General features: G+C 34.3%; 1 protein-coding gene across 6 annotated transcripts in view; it reads right to left on the bottom strand.

Moving 5' to 3' along the window:
• The window catches only part of LOC134856228 (innexin unc-9-like), a 39,835-nt gene extending 22,879 nt beyond the window's left edge, over nt 1-16,956 (bottom strand). Inside the window, exons 1-4 of one of the 6 annotated variants that reach the window (XM_063872576.1) lie at nt 16,903-16,956; nt 13,358-13,417; nt 3,849-4,060; nt 122-309 (exon numbers count right to left, since the gene is read on the bottom strand). In XM_063872576.1, the coding sequence (XP_063728646.1) occupies nt 122-309; nt 3,849-4,017 (357 nt within the window). In that variant the 5' untranslated portion in view covers nt 4,018-4,060; nt 13,358-13,417; nt 16,903-16,956. Of the gene's footprint in view, nt 1-121; nt 310-3,848; nt 4,432-4,784; nt 4,990-5,697; nt 6,364-13,357; nt 13,418-16,902 lie in introns of those variants that run through there. The other 5 variants (XM_063872574.1, XM_063872571.1, XM_063872572.1 and 2 more) reach the window with 5 other exon arrangements.
• Nucleotides 16,957-22,397: the final 5,441 nt, after the last annotated feature.

Raw genomic sequence — 22,397 nt, 5'->3', positions numbered from 1 at the left:
ATATTAAATACTTTACATTGGTAAAACATTTAATTTATCCAATCATAAAATATAGTTTAGATCAGGTTCCAAAAAAGAAAATTCCATCTGAGAAATTGAGTTCGATCTAGCATATACTGACCATGAGGAATAAGATGAGTGGCACCCATTGGTAGTAGTGCAGCTCCACTGCCTCATACTTGTCCAGGTGGGGGGCGTGGTGGGTGTCGAGGGGGGCGTTGAAAGTGTTCGACACCCAGCAGAAAGCATCGCTGTACTTGATCCACTGCTGGTTGAAGTTGTTCGGCGACCAACACACTATAGACTCGCCTGAAAATAATTACATGAATCTCCTTACTAATTATAAATTAGCATACTGTAGCCAATAATTCAAAACCAATTTGGAAGTCCATAGTTAGTAAATCGTCAGTATGCCGCCTCTGAAAGTCCATAGAGTGGCTCATTTATGATTATTACACTATCAACATTTTAAAAACAAAGTGACATTGTTGTGATAACAATAAATTGTGATCAGAGTGAAATAACAGACTGCTTTTCTTCCCTCAGATTGGGCAATCCCTCATGAATTATGATGGTGAGCCCAAATTGAGCAACTATATCTGAAGAAAATATGAAAGTTTAAAAGAAAACAAGCAAGTTCAGGGCCTTAAACTCATTATTGGCCAAATAAAAAATCAGCTTAAATCATTTAGCGAATACGAGCTTTGTTGCCATTTTTGGCAACTCTACCTGGTTGAAAGGCTTCCATCATTCGGTCCCTCAGTGATAAGATTAATTCCATCAAACTGAAGGAAATCAATTTTATTGATACTTTTTAAACCGCTTTGCATAAGTGAATAGCGTATTAAATAAGCTTTTTGAAAACTTAAAACAGGCTTTGCAAGCAAAACTCGAAAAACAGCAGCGGTTTTTTAAGAATTGTACAGGCCAAATTTTTTGGCTATGGCTTGTTAAAAAAATTTCGCAAGATTAAAGAAACTACGGAGTATTTTATAGCCTGAAAGAGTTTTGAAATGATTGCCCTTTTCAACTGTATCGACGCTTATACAAAGTTATTTACAAACTGGGAGGTAAGATATAGAATTTCATCAATTTATCACTAAACAATCATTTTAACATATGATGGAAATATTTCCCGCCATTTTCTTGACTTTTTATCATGAGCTTGTGAATTGATGCTGTGGCAGCTAAAACTTCAAACCGTGTGACTCTGTGGCAAAACATTTCAATGCATTTTAACAGTTCGGCAACTTTCCGAGGGCCAGGGCATTTCAAAATACTATTGCTATTGCAATATATTGCAATATGTATATTGCAATATTCTATTTTGAACAATTATCATAAGCAATATATTGATATTCATCCTGCAAAATATTGCAATATTTTGCAATACTCAAATTAATTAATAAAGCAGCATTTAGGTTAAATGCACGTATTTTTCCCGTCATTTATAATGATTATCGGAAAAGTATGCTGCCTGCTAATCTGGAAATGCAACTTTTTCTTCATTAATCATAAATTTTGGGACATTAATACCGTGAAAGAATGTGTTGACAAAAATAATTTTTAATAGTTGTTTCCAATTCATTGTTTTTTGCATTTTTCTTCTCGGAAGTATTGCAATATATTGCAATATTATATTGCAAATGTGAAAAAAAAACAATATTTTATTGCCAAAAAATTCGGAAAGCAATAATATTGCAATAGTATTTTGATATGCCCTGCCGAGGGCTATCGGAGTGAGCCGATGCACAGCCAAAAAGTCTTGAAATTGGTGCCACTCTTGTGAGAGTTCGTTTGTTGTGAACATGCTTCTCTTCCGTCTCGTAACTCTTGAGAAAAATCGTTTATTTATACGGATGCATTCATGTTGAATTCGAAAAGAACAAGACTGCTCGTATCAGGGCGAAGCCCTGAAGGTTCCGACTGCCTTTTAAGGTTTATGGATCATAAAAAATTTAATGAAATAAAATAAAATAAAATTTTTTTTCCAAAATTTGAATTTTTTTGTGAAAATCATCCCCCCACACGCCATATAAAGTACAAAAAGATAGATTTCGTTCCTTGTAAGAAATCAATTATGGCAAATGAGCTTCTTTCAACCAATTTGGAACGATTTATAAGACGGATTAAATCTCCGCTTACGCGTTAATAGCGCGAATTATATCGCGCGTTAATTGTCTCAAATTGATCAAAATGGCCAAAATGGCAATCTTTAAACCCTCATAACTTCACAAAAAATGATCACAGGTGAAATATCTTTTCAAATTTAAGTTCAGGACAACAATGGCTTTCGAATGATATAAAAAAATTCTGTCAAAAATGGCTAGTTAAAAAGTCGAAATTTGTCTGAAGAAAAAAAAACCCACCCCGAGCACAAATATTCCGTTACTTTCGTATCGAAAGTCGGAACAATAATTTTGCATTCCTCGTATGCGGTTTTTGAAGTCATTTGCTGCAGCAAGTGTGATGAAACGCTTGAAAAATTTAAAATGCTATGCGTTGTCTGGACAATATCCAGAAAACAGCGGAAATGGATTGTCAAGGAAAAATTTAGAAATTGTTGAAAATCCATATTTTTACATCAACTTTGAAAAAATCTGGTTCTTATTCTAATTCAGTTGGAAATGACAGCCTGGTTAAAAATCTTATAGGTTGAACTAATGTACATATCTAGGAATTATGCAAACTATACTTTTTCAACGCCATATCAGACAAGAAAAACGCTCAATTGCACAAAGTTTATTTTGATTTGAACACGCTGCAGAAAAAAAACTAATTGAAACAACTTGACTCTGTTTGATCAAAGTTTTTATTGATTTGAAGCAACTCCAAACACCTCAAACAAAAAATGAAAAGCCTGAAATGCCACGGAAAAAGTATCAAAAACATTCAACTGAAGCTAAGCAAGCAAGTTTTGATGCTGCAGAAACAATAAACAGTTTGTTCAAATAGAGTGAAATTTGTCAGACATGGCGTTGCAAAGGTATAGTGAGACACTGTTGCTACAAAATCCCGTTCAAATAAAGAAAATACGCAGTTGGTTATAAATTAAAATGCCACAGAATGAGAAGAATATAAGTCCTTCGCTGCAAACTGAAACGTCAGATTTCGTTTACTTTTTTTTGGTAATTCGACTGTAACTTGAACCTACTTTTTTTGCTCCGGTTATCAATGTTAGTTATTCTGATTATCCCAGTCCGCTGGTTTTTCTCGGAAGTTGATTCACTTGCTTTGAGATTTCAAATGAGAAGATATCAACTTTTAAGAAAAAGTTGGTAAACAGAAATCAGACACCTCCAGGGGCGGATATAGGGGTGGAGGGGCGAGGGGGGCGGATGCCCCCCCCTCAGGTATTCGACCCCCTGCCGACCCAAAGGGTCCCCCCTTTGGTACTTTTTAAGAAATCCATTTTTGGTGACGGACCCAAAATTTTTTTTAAGGCGCCTTTGGCGCCAATATATACTAACTTTGAGGGGGGGGGGGGGGGGGGGGGCGCGTGGCAAAAAAAACGCGATTTTTATGTCAAAATTATCCAAAAAGTGCCCAAAAACGGCTTTTTGACCTGTTTTTTCAAAAATTTGGCAAAAACAACGTCTTTTTAGTGCTTTAGGAGAGCTCCGAAAATCAATTTGGTCAACCTAAAAAAAAGGTCGTTAAAGTTTTCGAAATTTTTTTGAAAAATCCCCAAACCCCCCCCCCCCCCCCCCCCTAGAGAAAATCCTAGATCCGCCCCTGGACACCCCCGTTTAAAAAGCAAATTCTTCAGAGAGCCAAATACTTTCAGCGAGAAAAAGTTACATTGGTTCATTGAATCTATAATTTCAGTTTATTTGCAATATTCTGACCTACGAACTGTCTGGTGGTGAAAAGTGCTCCTAGACTCATGAGAAGAAGACATGAGTATTTGAAGTTGAGTCTGTCCGCACAGTCGCTGTCCAAACCCCCTCCCCCTCCATCACCGCCCACACTCACACTGGCTATACGAGCTAACACTTCCGAAATCATCCCGAACATTCACTCCAGTTCTTTGCTGTTAGGGCGAATAGAAAGGCTCGGTCTGTCGGCAAAAGATTGTTCCTTCTTTTCAAAGTAATGATCAAATAGGACTAGCGTGAGAAGGTTTTCGATTCCTAAAGTTGATTTTGAACCGCTGGATAGGACATTTTTTTTTCAATTGTGATTGTCAAAGATGAAATTCTTCGTCGGCAGATTTTGAAAATCAGCAGATTTCGAACTAATGCGGCAGATTTTGAAAATCAACGTCGTTATATGTCAAAACTACTATTAAAAATGGCAAAACAAGAAAAAATATCTAGTACATAAAAGAAACTAAAGTTTGTTTTAGATTGTCATTCTCAGTTGCAAATTACGAAACTGTGCTATCTGCTGAGCGAATATAATGCCTTATTTTAAATAATAAAAGAACAGTTTCTCTAAAAACTGAATTGAAAGTAAAAATCGAAAAATTGCAATAATTTTCAAAAACTGCAATAATTTTCAGGTTACGGCGCAGATTTTAGATGCATTCGATAGATCTTCGTTTCAAACTTGAATATAAACGTTTGATAATTGATAATAGTCAGTTTGAGGGTTTTATTTGGTATGATTGCGATACTTAAAAGTATTTGTTTGATGTTCAAGTGTCCAGTTTATGGCAGTTATTTCTTTGAACCCGAACAAATGAATTAGTGTTTAGGGTAAATGAAATTCGAACCTTTTGATCCTTCGTAAAATTTTTAAGCGACCATGACTGGACGTGATAAATTCAAAATCAACTTCACTTAAAGTTTCACAAAAGTGAGAGAGAAGAGAAGAGAAGAAATTGAAGATTAACTAGAATACTCCAGAGTTATCTGGTAGTCGGCACCAAACTTCGTTCAATAACCAAAGATCCAGATGGTTGATAACACGATTAAATAGGATCTCAAACTTAGCTGTGAACTGGAATGATCTGAATACTCTAATTTTGTCACCGGTTTTAGTAATCTAAAAAAGAACTCGTTTCTTAAAGTTGTTAAGATATAAGGTTGTCGGAAGTATCGTTTATTCATAAGAAAAGGGCTTAAGATCCGGATACCTAAGCACTTATTTGATAGATGAAGAAACGAACAGTTTTATAATTATTATAGCCTTGGCTCAGACGACAACTAAAATCCGTTAGAAAAAATCAGTTAGGCGAAAAGCCGCCGAATGTTTCGTTGGATCATTGTAATGTAAATCAACTAGAAAAAAAATTTATTAAATTGTAACTTAAGTGGGTAAAATAGATGCAAAACAGAACCAACAAACCCTGGTTTTGGTTTTTTATGACCTGAATCTTGTTCTAAGAAGTAATATTTAATTTACTAAACAACTGAAAACTAACTAACTTACACCCCTAGGGATATCAAAATACAATATGTATGAACCAAGTTGGCTGCAGTCATTTATTTTAAATTGCTCAAGATGTAAATTTTTTGAAGTAAATTGCTGAATAAAAAGTAACTACATTTTTTTAGTTAATAAACTCTCAGGGGAGGCGCGGTAACGATAAGAGGCACTTTTTAAGACTGAAAAATTTAAACTTTGCGAAAAAAGAGAAGTAATTATAGCTTAGCTTTTAGCGAGCGGCTCTTGTAGTTTTTCAGTAATATGCATAAGTTTGTATGTATTTTAGAATCTATACAAGGAAAAATTAATTTCTGTGCAGAACACCTGAGACGGATATGAGGCTGGGTAGCTGGGTATCCTTTTTTTCATCCCACATTTTCTTACCAAAGGGTAGATAAAAAAAATAGGCCAAAAATAGAGCGAATATTTAACCAACGGATTTTTTAGGACATTTGTAGGTGTTGCGTATGCATCAACCTCGCGATAATTAAAAAACGATGCAAAAAAAAACTATCTGTAGAAGTTTTTGCCGATGAGGTATGCACCGTTAAACAAGTGATAAGCAAGCAAATAAAAAGCTAATAAAAGGCAATCGGTTTGTCAAAGCAATGTTGGAACCACTGATCAAAGAAGATACTTCAAAAATTTGAACATGAACAAATTTTTACATTCAATTTGGTAACTATCAATAGAGTTGTCTATACAAGCATAGTTTCAGAGAAATTTGAATGAAAATGCTTGCGGCTGAATTGGGAAAATTTTTGTTAATATTATACAAAATCGATTTCATTAGTGTGCAATTTAAGACTAACGTCGAAAATAAGGCTTATTGTTTTTCTTAATTCCCTGAAGGCTGGCTGTTTTTTCTTGAGGAGGAAATTTTACCTGTAGAAAAAATGAGAAGGGAAACACGGTGGTCGAATGAACGGAAGTGTATAAATCTCAGCATAGACATGTATGTAGAAAGAGCATACACGCATACAGATATTTGGTAATTGTTTGGGAAAAAGAAATGTAGAAAAGGAGCCTGAAGGAATAATCAGTGCGTTTAGCCTAACGGTCTTGAAGAATAAAAATAATATAAACAAAAATAACATTTTCAAAAAAAAGATGAGTGAACTTCAGAATTGTTCTCGGATTGGTGATATCTTTTTTTGTCTCTTGAAGGTCTACTTGATTTTTAATGAACTTTCAAGAACATCTGTTCGTAGTTTGCCGCTTTTCGGCTGACTGGTTCTCTCCAACCATTATGCCCATTGCACTGAATATGTCTTCATTTCGACTGAAGGACATATTTAGAACTTTGTTTCCACATACACATACACATACCAACATGTTAGATCACACGCAATATACCTGACTGGCTGGTTCCGAATATCAGGGACGTCTTGGACACATTAATAGACAAGTATGAAAGGTAGCAAAGAAAGCTGAAGAATCTTCTTTTAGTATCTGAGTTTTCCAGCTATACTTATCACCAATATAGCTCTTACCAATTCCAATACCAATACCAGCTCAAGTTTCAATTTACATATTTTTTGTTTTAATGTGTTTAAGTCTTTTTAAAAAATAAACGAAAATTATGTTTACTGAAAAAAAAAGGAAAAACTAATGTTGATTTTATTTTTTGGAAGTTTGAAAAACGTGATTTTTTAAAAAATATATTGCTCAAATACTTTTTTGGGTCTTTTTACTTATTCCGCCCAAACTAGAAAATCTCAAAATGTAAAACAGAAATGAAAAAACTCTAATCTCATTAGTTCAAACTGATATTGTCCGCCAAATATAATTGAAACAACGCGTTCAGTTTAAGCAGTGTCATTACTCTATGTTTTTGTACCTACTTTGCATAAAAAATTTCGTGGTAGTTGATCTGTATTAAAACCAGTCGACCCAATGCACCTTCAGTTTTTATTTTTATCTGGTTGTGCTACTCTAGACGTGGGCTGTGAAAAATATATTTCCAATAATCTAAATTTTTGTTCGCGGTATTTGTTCACCTGGGATTTTGGGCAGATAAGGCGGAGATTAAAGACACGATGGCGAAGACAAAAGATTGAGATTGAAATTTGAATTTTCTAATCCGATAGAAGCACTAAGATGACTATTGTTCTTGTCTCTCAATTTAATTGACATTTATGAAATTTTCAAGATTTCCTGGATACTTTGGAGAAAAACAGAAATAAGAGGTTTTCAGAAAACTGCGTGGCAAAAAGCAACTTCTACCCGCACTCAGTAAAAAGAGAAACTAATAGATTATAATCGGTTTTTATTGTCAGTCTCCATAAATTTTAAATTGAATTGATTATAATTGATTAAAAATGGATTATAAAGTTACTATTTTTCGAAACAATAAAAATCATTATAATCGTTTATACTCGATTACAATCGATAATTAAAAAAAAAACTTCTCAAATTTTCTTGAATTACAATCCATTATAAGGAATTATGATCCATTATTATTCAACAATTGTCATCGCTTCATTTAGTTTTACTTTTGTTTTGTTTTGTGTGCTTTTCAGTTGGTTACCGAACTAAAAGAAACTGTAATTTTGTACTTATAGCCAGGGGCGGTTTAAGGGGCGGGGGGGGGGGGGGGTGGGGTCTGGGGTTTCTCCCTTAGAATTATCTTGAGATATCCATTTTTGGTGACGGAGCCAAAAAACTTTCTAAAGGCGCCTTTGGTGCCAATATAAACTAATTTTGAGGGGGGTGAGCGCGCCAAAAAAACGCGATTTTTAGATCAAAAATTTTCAAAAATTGTCTAAAACCGCCTTTTTTGGCCTGTTTTTTCTTAATTTTACCTGCGGCGCAGAAAATTTGATCAAAATGGGGTCTTCCTTATTGTGAGTTAGAAGAGCTCAGAAAATCAATTTGGTCAACCTAAAAAAAGGTAGACAAAATTTGCAAAAATTTTTTGTGAAAAATCTGCTCCCCTCCCCCGAGAAAGTCCTAGATCCGCCCCGGCTTATAACTTAAACTTACATTAAATTTGATTTTCACTGTATTTTCATGCAGAATAGCTAAATTTTAATCCATTATGATTGATTTTTTTGTGAGATAATATTTTGATAGAAGAAAGGATTATAATCTATTATAATAGATTATAAAAGATTTTCGGAAAAATTATAATCATTTATAATTGATTATAGTTCATTAAAACTTCCCCAAAAATGTGGTCATTATATTGAATTATAAATAGTTTAAACATCTAAAATTGGGACTTATAATTGTTTATAATTTTATAATACCTTTTTCTATCAAAATATAATTTTACAAAAAAATCAATCATAATAGATTAAAATTAGGCTATTCTGCATGAAAATACAGTAAATATTAAACTTAATGTAAGCTTAAGCTATAAGCCGGGGTGGAACGTTATGGAAAAACAGGCCAAAAAAGGCGTTTTTAGACAATTTTTGGAAAATGTTGATCTAAAAATCGCGCTCTCCCATTCGAATTTAGTATATATTGGCGCCAAAGGCGCCTTTAGAAAGTTCTTAGGCTCCGTCACCAAAAATGTATATCTCAAGATAATTCAAAAGAGGAACCCCAGAAAAAAACTTTCAAAAAAATCGATTATAATCGATTATAAACGATTATAAGGATTTTTATTGTTCCGAAAAATAGTAAAATTATAATCCATTTTTAATCAATTATAGTCAATTCTTTTTGAAATTTATGGAGACTGACAAGAAAAATTTATTATACTCTATTATTTTCTCTTTTTACTGAATGCGGGTAATTGGTGATGGAAAAATTTCTGAAGGAACAAGATAAACCCGTTTGTATTGACACAGTACGCAAAAGGTCGCCTTCTTGTTAAAAAATTATTTAATGATAAAAACCAGTCTTTTCGAATATGTGAAATTCAGATAGTTTAACGCGAAAAATGTTTTCAAGTAAAACTTTAGCAATAACGCGTTTATTCTGGAGAATTTTGGGATCATAGCTGGTTTGTGCTACTTTAGACTTAAGTAGTAAAAAATTCCAATTACCCAACCTTTTTTTGCGACGGAAATTTGGTTGAGGCGGAAAAACTCAATCTTGCTTGAGAACTGCAGGAAAAATACAATTTCAGGAACTCTGCTGAAAGTTATTAGTAGTATGGTCAAATTTTCCCATATTTTTGAACTTTGGAGTCTTTTAATTGTGTAATTTAATCATGCTGTTCTGTTGTGATTCCTGAAATTGGTTTTCTCTTAAATCGCTGGTATAAAAAAAACAGCACATAGAAGTTTTCTTACCTGAGATTAACAAAGGTATTCCAATAAAGTACAGACTGCCTTTGATCCGTCTATGACTGGAAGAAAGTATGGCGTACGATGAGCTTGTTTTTGCTCGATTTTATTATCCTGGACAATTCATAAGGCCTTATATTAAATTCTATTGGCCGTGATACGGCTTACGATAAGGGTTTCTTTTGTAACAACCAAAAAAAATGCGTATCAAGAAAAATGGGAGTTTCTCACTTTTTCAGATTTAATTCACGGAGGTATAGATGAGACTGGGCTCGCAGTCAGCAACTTTTTCAGGTTATTTTATTAATTACTAACACATTTTTTCTGCGTTTTTTTTCTACTTCAGACGCATTAAACTCAAATACTTTTTTCAAAACACGCAACTTAGGAAAAAGAACGGCGCTTTAAATTTTTATATTTTCACTTTGTTTTTCAAATGATTTTTTTCCTTATCATTTGAAAATTAAATTTAAAATTCTGTCGCCGAGAAACGTTCTAGATTACTTGTACAGCAACTGAATATCTTTGTTTTCATTTGCACATAGTCTGCCTTCTGCTCTACCAAAAAACTTACATTAAATTTACGGTGAAATCACCGGCAGTTTTTTTTATACTCTTTTTGTCTCCCTATACAACTTTTAAATCATAGTGATACTCCTTTACGTTATAATTATGACATTTTTGCGGGTTGGTATCAGCTTGCTCTGGCCAATGAGACTAGAAACGAGAGTAGAGACCTTACCTTTTGATTGCACTATTTATTTTACTTTCAGCATTTTCTTAATTAAATGTGAGCTCAGTCAACTAGTTTTTCTCCACCCTATTTGATTGTAGCTTCCTGAAATTTCAGGTTTCCTAACGGGCATTGACGTTTTATTTTTTGTCGAAACTCATTTGAAATGAATCGTTTGAAAGTTAGCTTTTTTGAAAACAAAGCAAAGATACGGCGGAAAAACATTCAAAACACTGAAAGAGACTGAACAAAAAAAAAACAATTTTTAAAGTACTTCAACTCTAGGCTACCAAATATACATTAAAATAATTTTATAAATAAAGTCAACTCAGTTTCAGAAAAAAGGATCAATGATTTTTTTGCTGAAGTTTACGAGAAAACTAAGATTGCAATCAATAATAATCTTTAAAAACTTAGTGTCTGTAAATCAATTAGAAACTAATCGGTCGGTTTTCAATAGTAGTTTGTTAGTGAGGTGCAATCGAGTTTCTAAGCTGAAAATCGTCAATATCGTGATGTCGAACAGATGTGAAAAAAATTTTAGGCCCAAAAACAAAAATTGTGGTAATCCTACGCTAAAACCTTCAATAACTACTCAAAATAAGTCAAACGCGCCAAGGAAAAAATTTCTGCGTCGTCTAAAACTCATCTGAAAAGTTTTCAGACGAATTATTAGAAAGGGCTGACAATGCGCAGTTTTTGACACGTTTCAATGAACTCAACGACCAATAATTGTTCGGTCTTCAAAATAATTTTAGTAAGCTTGTGTAAGCATTTATTTACGAGGTTGATTATGAATCAGTCGGTTTTCAAACATTAAAAAACTAGATAAAAGCTGGAGATTCGCTTTTTCGGAAAGTTTTTTTCTTCAGTTTATACTCAATTTCATCCCCACAAAAAACTCACAAAAACAATATCTAGCAGAACAACTCTCATGACCAGAAAAAAAAATAGTCAATTTTGGTCTTCAAAACAATGATAAAAAAGCATGAAAAACTGTTGGAAAAAACTAGGTGCACCGAAATTTTGATGAATGTTTTGATGAAGGACACCTAGGGCTCAGCTAAAGCTGGAGGTAAGTCTTTAATATTTTTTGAATTTGTTATACTGATGCGTAGTTTCAAAAATTAGACTTTGCCCAATAACCTTAGTTGTTTCTCCACTAAAATGAGAAGACTCCACTAAAATTTAGGTGGAAATTTTTGAGATTTTTGAAATTTGTCAAAGACTTAGACTCTCTCATAGCAAAAATCAGGGAGTAGTCGCTTCTGCAGGAAAAATTCGCGCAAGCGCTTCTTTCTTTTGAAACTTTCATCTCAGATTTGATAGGGTAATTTTTCAGAACGTTCAAAAAGTTTCTATAAAATAGTCAAAATTCAAAAAAAAAGTAACTTTTTTCCATTAAACGCAGATCGTGGCTGGTAAATTGGGGAAGATTATAAAACCATTTGTCTCCATTGAACACTTAACTTGAAAATTGGCAAGTAAATTTCGAGTCGAGTACAAAAAAAAAACTTTTCAAAACTTTCCAATTTTCAAAACTTTCACTTGTTTAAAGGCCATAACTTTTTTCTAGCAAAAACTGGGCATAGCAATTTATGAATTCAGCTTCCTACAACCTGTTGGGTCAATTAAACGTATGATATCAGTTTTGGCAGGATAGTTATCTAGAAAAGACCAAAAAACGGTCAACAAATCAGAGAGTTGACAACTCCGAGAATCATAAGTTTTGTTTAAAAAAAATTGGGAGTAGCCGTTTATGTACAAGAGATTCGCCCATCCTATTATTTCGATTGAACCGAAAAACCTAGGTTTGCCCGGGTAGCTATCGAGAATAGTCAAAAAATTTCAAAAACGGTCAAAAAATCAAAGTTTGGATTTTTCGAAGGCCATAATTTGTTTTGTACAAAAAAATTTGGGCGTATTCGCATATGCAAAAAAGCTTCGTATAACCTTTTTTTGGATTGAACCCAAAGTCTCAGATATAGAAGGTTTTTTTGGTTAATTTTTACAAATTAAAAAAAAACGCTCAAAAAATAAAAAAAAAATTGACGTTTCCGAGGACGATAACTTTTTGTGTAATAAATTGTGAGTGGCAGCGCTAATGCAGGGGAACTTCCCACTACCCTTTATCTCCATTGAACCCACAGACTCAGTTTTGGGAGTTTAGTTTTTGAGAACAATTTGAAAGGTTCAAAAAACGGTCAAAAAATCAAAAACTTTTCCAAAGACTATTCCAAAGGCCACAATTTTATGTACAAAAAGTTTGGGCATAACCACTTATTGAGAGGAGCTTTTGGAGGGATTCAGATCGTTTTTAGTAGTTACCCAAGTCCACCTATAACTTACGGTTAGATAGGTTTAAATCAATATAAATTGTTTTCAGTTCCTGATTTTTTCATTGTTAATCGATTTGAATTAGAACTAAATTGATCAAAAAGCGCTTTTGTCAGAATGGATACGTTCATGGACACTTAATTAAGACTTTCATGTTGTTATTTGTCAATCGTCTGCTGGGTCTTTTGGTGTTGCCCTGCGCTGGATACGGTCCTGGGAAATCAATTTTTTGTTTCAATTTGGGACGGCTTCTATCCTTAAAGTTTTGAGTATACTATGATACAATTTTTTTTAAGTTTCAAAAGAAAAAATGAGTAGAATTTTATTGCCGGCCTTGAAGCATAAGTGAGACAAAACCAGCTGGTTTTTTCATGAGACAAATTTGCTTGTGACGATTAAAACGGTTAAAGTCTACAAGGATGGTCAGCACTCAGGCAAGTTTGTCTAGTAAAACTGAAAGCGAAAAATATTCAGAATCAATTGTATTAAATCAATTTAGTAATCTAAGACATCTATCATCTAGTAGTCATCAAGAACAGTCACGCTAGCCAGTTGATCAGTAAATAATCTTTCCTTCTATAACTCGGTTAGTTTTTTTCAATCAAAGTTTAATCATTTCAATTAAAGAGTTTCTCGTTGTTGACTAAAAGCGCCTTGCTTAATCTTTTCTCACCAGCCGAGGTTTTCCTGGTTCACTATCCACATTGGATAATGTTGCTCGAGTTCATCTGCCCTATAAGTAAAAATCGGAAAGAAATCTAATTGAAGGTGCGAATTCAATGAGATAAATAAATTTAAAAATTAAGAACTTGGTTGTTTTTTTTTGCCTCCAAGCTTACTCGAATACATTCAAGTATGTTGTCAAGTACATCAAGTAAATTTTTGAATATAGCTGGCCATTTTTTCCATTTCTCGGAAATCTCTTATAAGTTTTAAGGAAAATTTTATTTTTCAGATGACCAGATATCTCAAATTTTGTGACTTTTTCATTGAAAGCATTTTTAGCAAATTTTTTTTTTAATTACGAGGCCAAACTGTGCATTCTGTGCATTGTATGCGGATTCCACATCAATGCTACTTTTCTTTGATCTTCTTTGCTGTTATGGATTCCACAAACATATACTTAAGAGGTTGTTCCGCTCAAAATTGCTCCAAAAATAGAAAAAAATGCGGAATCCCCAAACGTATTTGCGGAATGCGAAACAGTTTGTGGAGTCCACATACAAACAATAAGACATGTGTATAGTTAAATTGAGCTGTTGGGGAATCCGCAACTGTAAGCGTAATCGATAAAGTGCAATTGGAATCCGCATTTTGTTTGCGGATTCCGTTTAGATATATGTATATATGTAGTAGCCTTTGAAATTATATCTTTTGAATACACGATTTGTTTTCACTAGAATAGAAGTTTACTAGAATAGATCAGTGTTTGGGTTTGATTGAATCCCAATTATTGACTAGTATTTGGGATCGATGAAATCCCAAATACCGAACTCATGCGACGATTAGCTATGCGTTGGGTTTCTAATCACTCTCAACCTAATGACTCAAAATAATAAATTTATTCCATGTTTATTCCACATTATTCCAGTTTTTGGGTTTCCATCAATCCCAACTACTGACCAGTATTTGGGATCGCTGAAATCACAAACACTGCCCTAATTTGGCAATATGCTGTGTTGTGTTTCAATACACTCTCAACCCAATGACTACAATTTACTGAATTTATTCGGCGTTATGCTTTCAAAATCCATCCACCGATTTAGGTAACCAATGTTTTAAGAGTTTTTCATGGATTCCTCTGACAATGGTTATGTCTTTGCTTTTAAATTCCGCTTTGCCAGACATAAGAATTCCAGCTCAGCTTTTAATTGTTAATATGCAAGTTCAGTATTGAACAAATTTCGGAATCCACGTAAAGTTTGCGGAAACTACTTACATTTGCGGATTCCGCCTACATTTTGCGGAATCCACTTACAGTTGCGGAATCCAAAACAACTAGCTACATTCGCTTGTTGCGGAATCCGCAACACAATAAATGTGCCGACAAAATGTACGTTACACTCATATGTACGCGGAATCCACGGAAGTTTTGTAAGTGTAATGCATTTGCATCTTGGAACATGTTTAAAGATTAGTTTTTGGAATCCAGGAATATTCAGACACAAAATTGTGCGCCTATCCAGTGCACAGTTCGGCCTTGTAATAAAATTAAAATGTGGACCGTTCATAAGCGGGTCAAATCATGTATCAACTTTGTCAATCATGATCGAATCTGTATAATTTGGGACAAAAAACGGTCATTTGATTGACTACCCGCTCTTGTCTTCCTAAGAAAACTAAGTCAATTCAATTCGAGTTTTATAATCAGTGTCTATACAAGTGAAAGATAATCAGTTATAATCAATTTAAAATGGATTATATTACGATTATTTAAAAAAATTTTAAAATCCATTTCAAATCAATTAAAATCGTTTTTTTTTAATGTTTATAGATGAATACAAAAAACTCCATTATAAAAAATAGGGGTAGGTATAGGATTTTTACGAGGGAGGGGCGAATTTCAAACAAATTTTCCAAAATTCTGTCGACCGGTTTTTTGGGTCGACTAAATTGATATTCTGAGCTCTCCTAAATCACTATGAAGACCGCATTTTGACCAAATTTCCTGCGCCGCATGCAAATTTTTGAAAAAAAAACAGGCTAAAAAAGGCTTTTGTGGAAAACTTTGACCAAAAAATTAGGTTTTTTTGCTGCCCTCCCCCACCTCAAAATTGGTATAATTTGGCACTGAAGACGCCTTTAGAAAAAATTTGGGGTTAGTCAGTCAAAAAGGGATATTGCAAAATAGTACAAAGGGGGACCCTTTGGGTCGGCAGGTAGTCGAATTCTTGACGGCAGAGAGCGTCCCCCCTAAATCCGTGGGGACGCTCTCTTTTTCAATCATTCACCCATCCTATGCTCTGGTCGCAGTACATATCTTTATAAATACATACACCAGCGGATTTAGGGGGACGCTCTCTGCCCTCAAGAATTCGACTCACTGCCGACCCAAAGGGTCCCCTTTGTACTATTTTGCGATATCCCTTTTTGACTGACTAACCCCAAATTTTTTCATGCTAAAAAAGGCATTTTGTGGAACATTTTGACCAAAAAATTAGGTTTTTTCGGTGCCTCCCCCCACCTCAAAATAGTATACTTTGGCACTGAAGGCGCCCTTAGAAAAAATTTGGGGTTAGTCGGCTAAAAAGGGATATCGCAAAATAGTAGTGAGTCGAATTCTTGAGGGCAGAGAGCGTCCCCCCTAAATCCGCTGGTGTATGTATTTATAAAGATATGTATGAAATAATAATTTTGATAGAGATCAGGCCCTAAAAGTGCCATTTTTGACCAGAATTTTCAAAAAATTTACACTCAGAAAATATCTGTGTAAAGTTCATGGTGTTCATAACAAGGTGCTGTTTTTACATACTTCTGTTTCCTGTGGGGTGAAGGGAGCAAGAAGAATAACTGGCTCAAAGCTACCTTTCTTAAGAATGCTGTGATTTGTGTCTATTGGACTTCGCAGCCTTTTTCTAGATGAATTGAAAAGAAACAGTTTTTATTTCCATTTCTTCTATTCTATTCTTTTAAATTGTTGTTTGTCAACATTGGTATTTGCACACTTTTTCCAAAAAACATATCAATTTTATTCTGCATAGCATGTGAGGGATGGTTTTCGAAAAATGACCCCAAAAAAGTTCATAACCTTTTTTTTCGGAAATTTTCAACTTTTTTTCAAAGCAAAACCTAATCCATAGAGCTGAGAAGGTAGTTGGAACAATCAAACTTCGGCCAGATACGAGCAGTCTTGTTTAATTTGGAATGACTTCCAAGACGGATTAAAAAGCGAACTGCGCTCGCTGGCTCACGCAATTTAACCAAAACGTTGTTTTTTCAATCAGCTGTACAAAAATTGATCATTTTAATTTTTGAGACTAGGAACTGGTGTAAAATAACACACTGGTGTAAAATAACAGTTAGTTTTTGTGTCCTGTAGATTGAACCGCCCGCGCATAAGGGTTCAATCAGTTCTTCGACAATTGAACAACAACATGGGTGATCTTTTGAAAGCCATGAAATAAGTTAAATTGTTTTTAATCCATTCAAAAAATTGGTTCAAAAGTTTTAATATCAGAATTTTTCGACACAATTTAGCAAAATTCAAAAAACACTTACCGGAAGGCAAAATTCACGTTGAAATTTTCTGAGCACAGTTCTCTTCCGTTGTACTTTTCTTCCTCGCAAAGTTGTTCCCTGAAAAGTTCATGCTCAATGGCCAGCTCTGGTCGCAGTACATTTTTATGTGCATATAAATTACACACAAAATCTTATAGCTGTTTTTTTTTTCATTATTGGTCTATTTTGATTCAAAAGGAATTTTTTAAAACACAGCTTCTACAACACAGCTAACACTGTTAACACAAAGTAAACTTGTTTGCACGTTTGTTTTATCTGACCGACTTTCTAGGAACCCATTGCAGAAAAAAAAGATCTTTTCAAGTATTCCCTTCCCTTCGCTTCTCCTATGGCACTTATTAAAGAACTGCCCCCCTCCTTTATAAAAAAAACTAATTCAAAGGTAAATTGATGTGAGTTTTGTACCTTGTAACGTTTGCCCCTTTTGCAACAAGAAGGGGGAAACATTAAACCTTTAAACGTACTCATTGTAAGTTGCAATCTTCTGATTTCGATCTTTGATTTCCACGTATCTGTTCACTCCAATGTAGGCCAGAATGAAAATCAGTACCAGAATCCCAACTGGACCCAAAATAACCGAGATCAGTATGACCCAGTCCGCTCTATAAACAAAAAAAAAGAATTGGGATACTTTTATTTGATCTGAGAGCACGCTTAACCAGTCTTTATTTCACACTCTTTATTTCATGATGCCAAAGTTTTTCTTTAGTCGCGCGCGTCGCAAAAACTTATCGTGTGTCGAGCCGCCAAAGTCTTCTATTCAGTCATGCAGCCAAAAATTTATCTTATACAAAATTGCACGGTCAAAATTTTTTTCATGTCAAACCGCCGAGTTTGTTTCTTAGGTCTTGCCGAAAAGCCTTCAATTCAGCCGCCGAGTTTGTTTCTTAGGTCTTGCCGAAAAGCCTTCAGTTCAGCCGCAACGTAAGAGTTTTGTTCTAACTTGCACCGCCTAAGTCATATATTCAGTCACGCCGCAAAAATCTTATCTTAAGTCGCGCCGAAAAATTCTGCTCTTGAGTTGCGGCGCGGCACATTTTTTCATAGTTCAACCTGAGGTCTTCATAGATCAAACTGCCAAGGTTATTTTTCATCAGTCGCGCCGCTGCATAAAGTTTCATCGTTTGTCGCTCAGTCGAAGTCTTATATAAATTCACGCCGCCAAAATTGTATCTCGAGTGACACCGCCGGAGTCGTTTCACAGGTCTTGTCGAAAAAGCCTGATAACCAATAAGGCCGTTCAAGTTTTATTTTAGGTCGCAAAGCTCAAGTCGTGTTTTATGTCGTGACGTCATGGTTTTTTTTTCAGTCGCGCAGCGTTTCAAAATCTTTCTCATTTCGTTCCAAAGTCTTCTCTCAGGTCCTGTCGTCAACGTATTTTCTTCATTTATGATGGCAAAGTAATCTTTCTTGCATCGCGCCGCCAAGGTTTTACTTTCAATCAGGCCGCCACAACCTATCTCAAGTCGAGCCTCCAAGATCTCATCTTAAGTAGCGCTGCCAAATTTTATTTCAAGTCGGGCGACCAAAGTCCTGTTTTATGTCAACCCGCCAAGTCATTTCCTAGGTCTCATCGAATAGTCTGTGTAATCAGTCTTCTGGCCAAATTTTTATTTTAAATCGGTCCGCCTAAGTCATGTATTCAGTCACGCCGCCAAACTTATTTTCCATACGTATTCAGTAGTCACGCTTTCCATACGATTTTTCTTAAGTCGCGATGCGGCTCAATGTTTCTCCATAAATCACCCTAAGGGATTTCTAATCAATCTGCGAAACTCACTTTTCTTCAGTCAGGCCGCGGCGTAAACTTAATCTTATGCCACTCGCCAAAGTCTCAACTAAAATCATGAGGCCTAAGTTCTATCTGAAGTACGGTTATGAAATCTTTTTTTAGATCTTACCAAAAATCCCTTATTCAGTCGCATTGTCAAAGTTTTACTTTATGTTTTTCCGCCAAAGTCTTATCTAGAATTGTTTTACCGATGGAGTCTCTCCACTTGCAACCCCACAATTGTTATTTAAAACTTGCTTAAAAAGTTTTTATACAGTCGCGCCGCCAAAGTTTTGTCTCAAGTAACCCTCCAAAAATGTGTCATAGGTCTCGCCAAACAACCTTATACTCACTAGCCCGTCCAACGTCTTATCCTTAGTCGCACAGAAAAAAATCTGTTCTGAAGACTCGCCGCAGGTTAAAAGTTTTTCATAAGTGGCTCTAAAAATTCATAAATCAATCTCGCATTGTCAGTTTCTTTTGTCGCGCCGCGGTAGAAAACCTGTTTTCAAAAGTTTTCTGACGCGCGGACAGTTTTACGCTTACAAAAAATATAGGATCCGAACCGTTGCCTTTTATTGTTCCGACTTTCGATACGAAAGTAACGGAATATTTGTGCTCGGGGTGGGTTTTTTTTCTTCAGACAAATTTCGACATTTTAAGTAGCCATTTTGACGGAATTTTTTATATCATTCAAAAGGTATTGTTGTCTTGAGCTTAAATTTGAAAAGATATTTTTCCTGTGATCATTTTTCGTAAAGTTATGAGGGTTTAAAGAGTGCCATTTTGGCCATTTTGACCAATTTGCGCTATTAACGCGTAAGCGTAGATTTAATCCGTCTTAGAAATCGTTCCAAATTGGTTGAACGAAGCTTATTTGCCATAATTGATTTGTAACAAGGAACGAAATTTCTGTTTTTGTATTTTATATGGCGTGTGGGGGATGATTTTCATAAAAAATTTCAAATTTTAGAAAAAATTTTTTTTTTCATTTTATTTTATTTAATTTAATTTCTTAATGTTATTACTGCTCCAAAAACCTTAAAATGCAGTCGGAACATTCAGGGCTTCGCGCTGATACGAGCAGTCTTGTTTTTTGGCAGGTGCGTTACTTCTTCGCCACAGGCGCGAACTAACATCTGATTTTTGATTTGATTTGATTCAAGGATAAAATGTTTTCAGTGATTCTGTTAAATTAGTTGTTAACCGGAAAAAAACTCTATATCCCGGTTTCATAACGCTTGCTAATGGCTACAAGAAAATTCATTTATTTCAACGTATGTAGTAAAATACTGTTTTTTCAAGATAATAAATTTAACAAGGAAAGATTTTGTTCAACGTTTTCATAAATGTGAAATGAACTCAATGTTTGTCCAACAAATTTTGAACAAAATCTATTAATTGAAATGAACGTTTCATGTCTGCTTATTTTTCGATTGTCAGCCATGCAAAATCAAAATAACGTTGACTGCGGTCCGGTTGCAAATCAATTCAAATAAACAGATCAATTTGAACTGTCATTCAAACACAAAAAATTCTATGAATAACTAATTTAACTTTCAAATTAAGAACATCTATTTGTCATAAGTTTGCTAATTTCGTTGTCAAAATAGTGCAAGGTCAAGTGTTCGGATTGCATCTACGTTCTTGCATTACTCAGATATTGTTTCCTAAACTTTGCTTAGATAGGCCTGCTCATGATGCTGCTAAATTGAAGCCAAAAAAAATCCGTTTACTATTCGTTTTCTTTTTCATTCAGTTTTTCAATAGTTTTTTAAATTTGTTGTATAACCACAGTAGGGTTTGCAGAACTTTTATTAAGCAAAAATGAGGAAGTGGACTATAGATTGAAAACTATTGTTTCGTAATTACTGCTTGGGTTACTTGATATAATTCTAGAATCAACGTGAAGAATCTAACCTTTTTTACTGTTACGTTTTACTATTTCAAACTAGTTCTTGAATTTTTTGCTTTTTGATTATTTAAATACGCTGCAAACCGTTTAGTAAAAATTTTAAAACAATTTTAAAACATCATTAGGTGAAGTGTTGACCTTTTCTATTTATTGAGGTAAACCTGTAACTTTGACATGTTTTTATTGCTTGTAATTTTTGGTAGAGAGCACTTCAATCATGTCATTTTTTCATTTGTTTGTCAGTTTCTGATGGAAGTAAACATGGGTTCATTCCTATGTTTCACCAAATTTCTGAGAAAAAAAGACAAAACAAGGATTCAAAGTTTTAAAAAGCACGAGGCTGTAAATTTCATAATTTGCTCTTTTTTTACCTATTTTCAGGTTAAGTTTCCCCTTCTGTCGATTTGCTTAGATGTGTTTCGTGTTTCAATTGCAGGTTTTTTCCTTGAAATAAATTGAAGTCAAGTTTTTGTGTCCTTTTAGTCTTTATTTAAAAGTAAATTTGAGGGTTATGGCTTCTGGTAACTTCCCAAAATTCAAAGTTATTTTTCTATGTTATTTTTTTATATGCTTTCCCGGAAAACTTGTCTACATTAATTTAAAACGTAGGATAGTTTTGGTAACGGGAGGACATCACAAAATTGCCGATCAATTTTTTATCAGTTTTTTTCTGATGAAACTGATCAACGACAATAAAAGCACAAATCAGTGTAAACAATGCTCTCTTTTCTAATTTTGTTTATTGTTCCGACTTTCGATACGAAAGTAACGGAATATTTGTGCTCGGGGTGGGTTTTTTTTTCTTCAGACAAATTTCGACTTTTTAACTAGCCATTTTTGACGGAATTGTTTTGTATCATTCGAAAGGTTTTGTTGTCCTGAGCTCAAATTTGAAAAGATATTTCACCTGTGATCATTTTTCGTAAGATTACGAGGGGTTTAAAGGTGGCATTTTGACCAATTTGGGACAATTAACGCGCGATAACGTAAGCGGAGAGTTAATCCGTCTTAAAAATTGTTCCAACTTGGTTAAAAGAAGCTTATTTGCCATAATTGGTTTGTTACAAGGAGCGAAATCTATCCTTTTGTACTTTATATGGCGTGTGGGGGGATGATTTTCATTTAAAAATATCACGTTTTAGAAAAAAAAAATTCTTTTGTTTTATTTCATTGAATTTTTAATGTTATTACTGCTCCATAAACCTTAAAAGGCAGTCGAAAGATTCAGGACTTCGCCCTGATACGAGCAGTATTGTTTTATATTAGTTATACTTGAAAACAGTTTTCCGCAAAAAAAATCCAAAAAAAAATTATTTGTCACAACATTTTTCGAATATTGTTTAATTGAATATTTTAAAAATGTTTTGTTCCCAAGAACACGCTGAAAGAAACTTGGTGTGTGGGGGGATGATTTTAATAAAAAATTTCAAATTTTAGGGAAAAAAATTTTCATTTTGTTTTATTACTTTTAATTTTTTAATGTTATTACTGCTCCATAAACCTTAATAGGCAGCCGGAACATTCAGGCATTCGCCTTGATACGAGCAGTCTTGTATTCCTATGTGCAAATTTTTGAAGGCAGAGATATGTTCTGATTGAAAACCGCCTAATAAGTTTGAACACTGAAAAATAGTTGTCTATGTGCGCACTGCGTTCGTTCATCACTTTTTCAATTATTGGTTTTTCATTGTTTTACTAGCTAAGCTTAATACTACAGCAATAATAGTTGTATATGGCGAAACTCTTCATGATTACAGCGAAAGTTAATTTTCTGTAGTGCAATTTCAA

Source organism: Symsagittifera roscoffensis, unplaced genomic scaffold (genome assembly GCF_963678635.1).
Source record: "Symsagittifera roscoffensis unplaced genomic scaffold, txSymRosc1.1 SCAFFOLD_207, whole genome shotgun sequence".
Classification (NCBI taxonomy): Eukaryota; Metazoa; Xenacoelomorpha; order Acoela; family Convolutidae; genus Symsagittifera; species Symsagittifera roscoffensis.
This window is presented reverse-complemented; position numbering and strand designations above follow the sequence as displayed.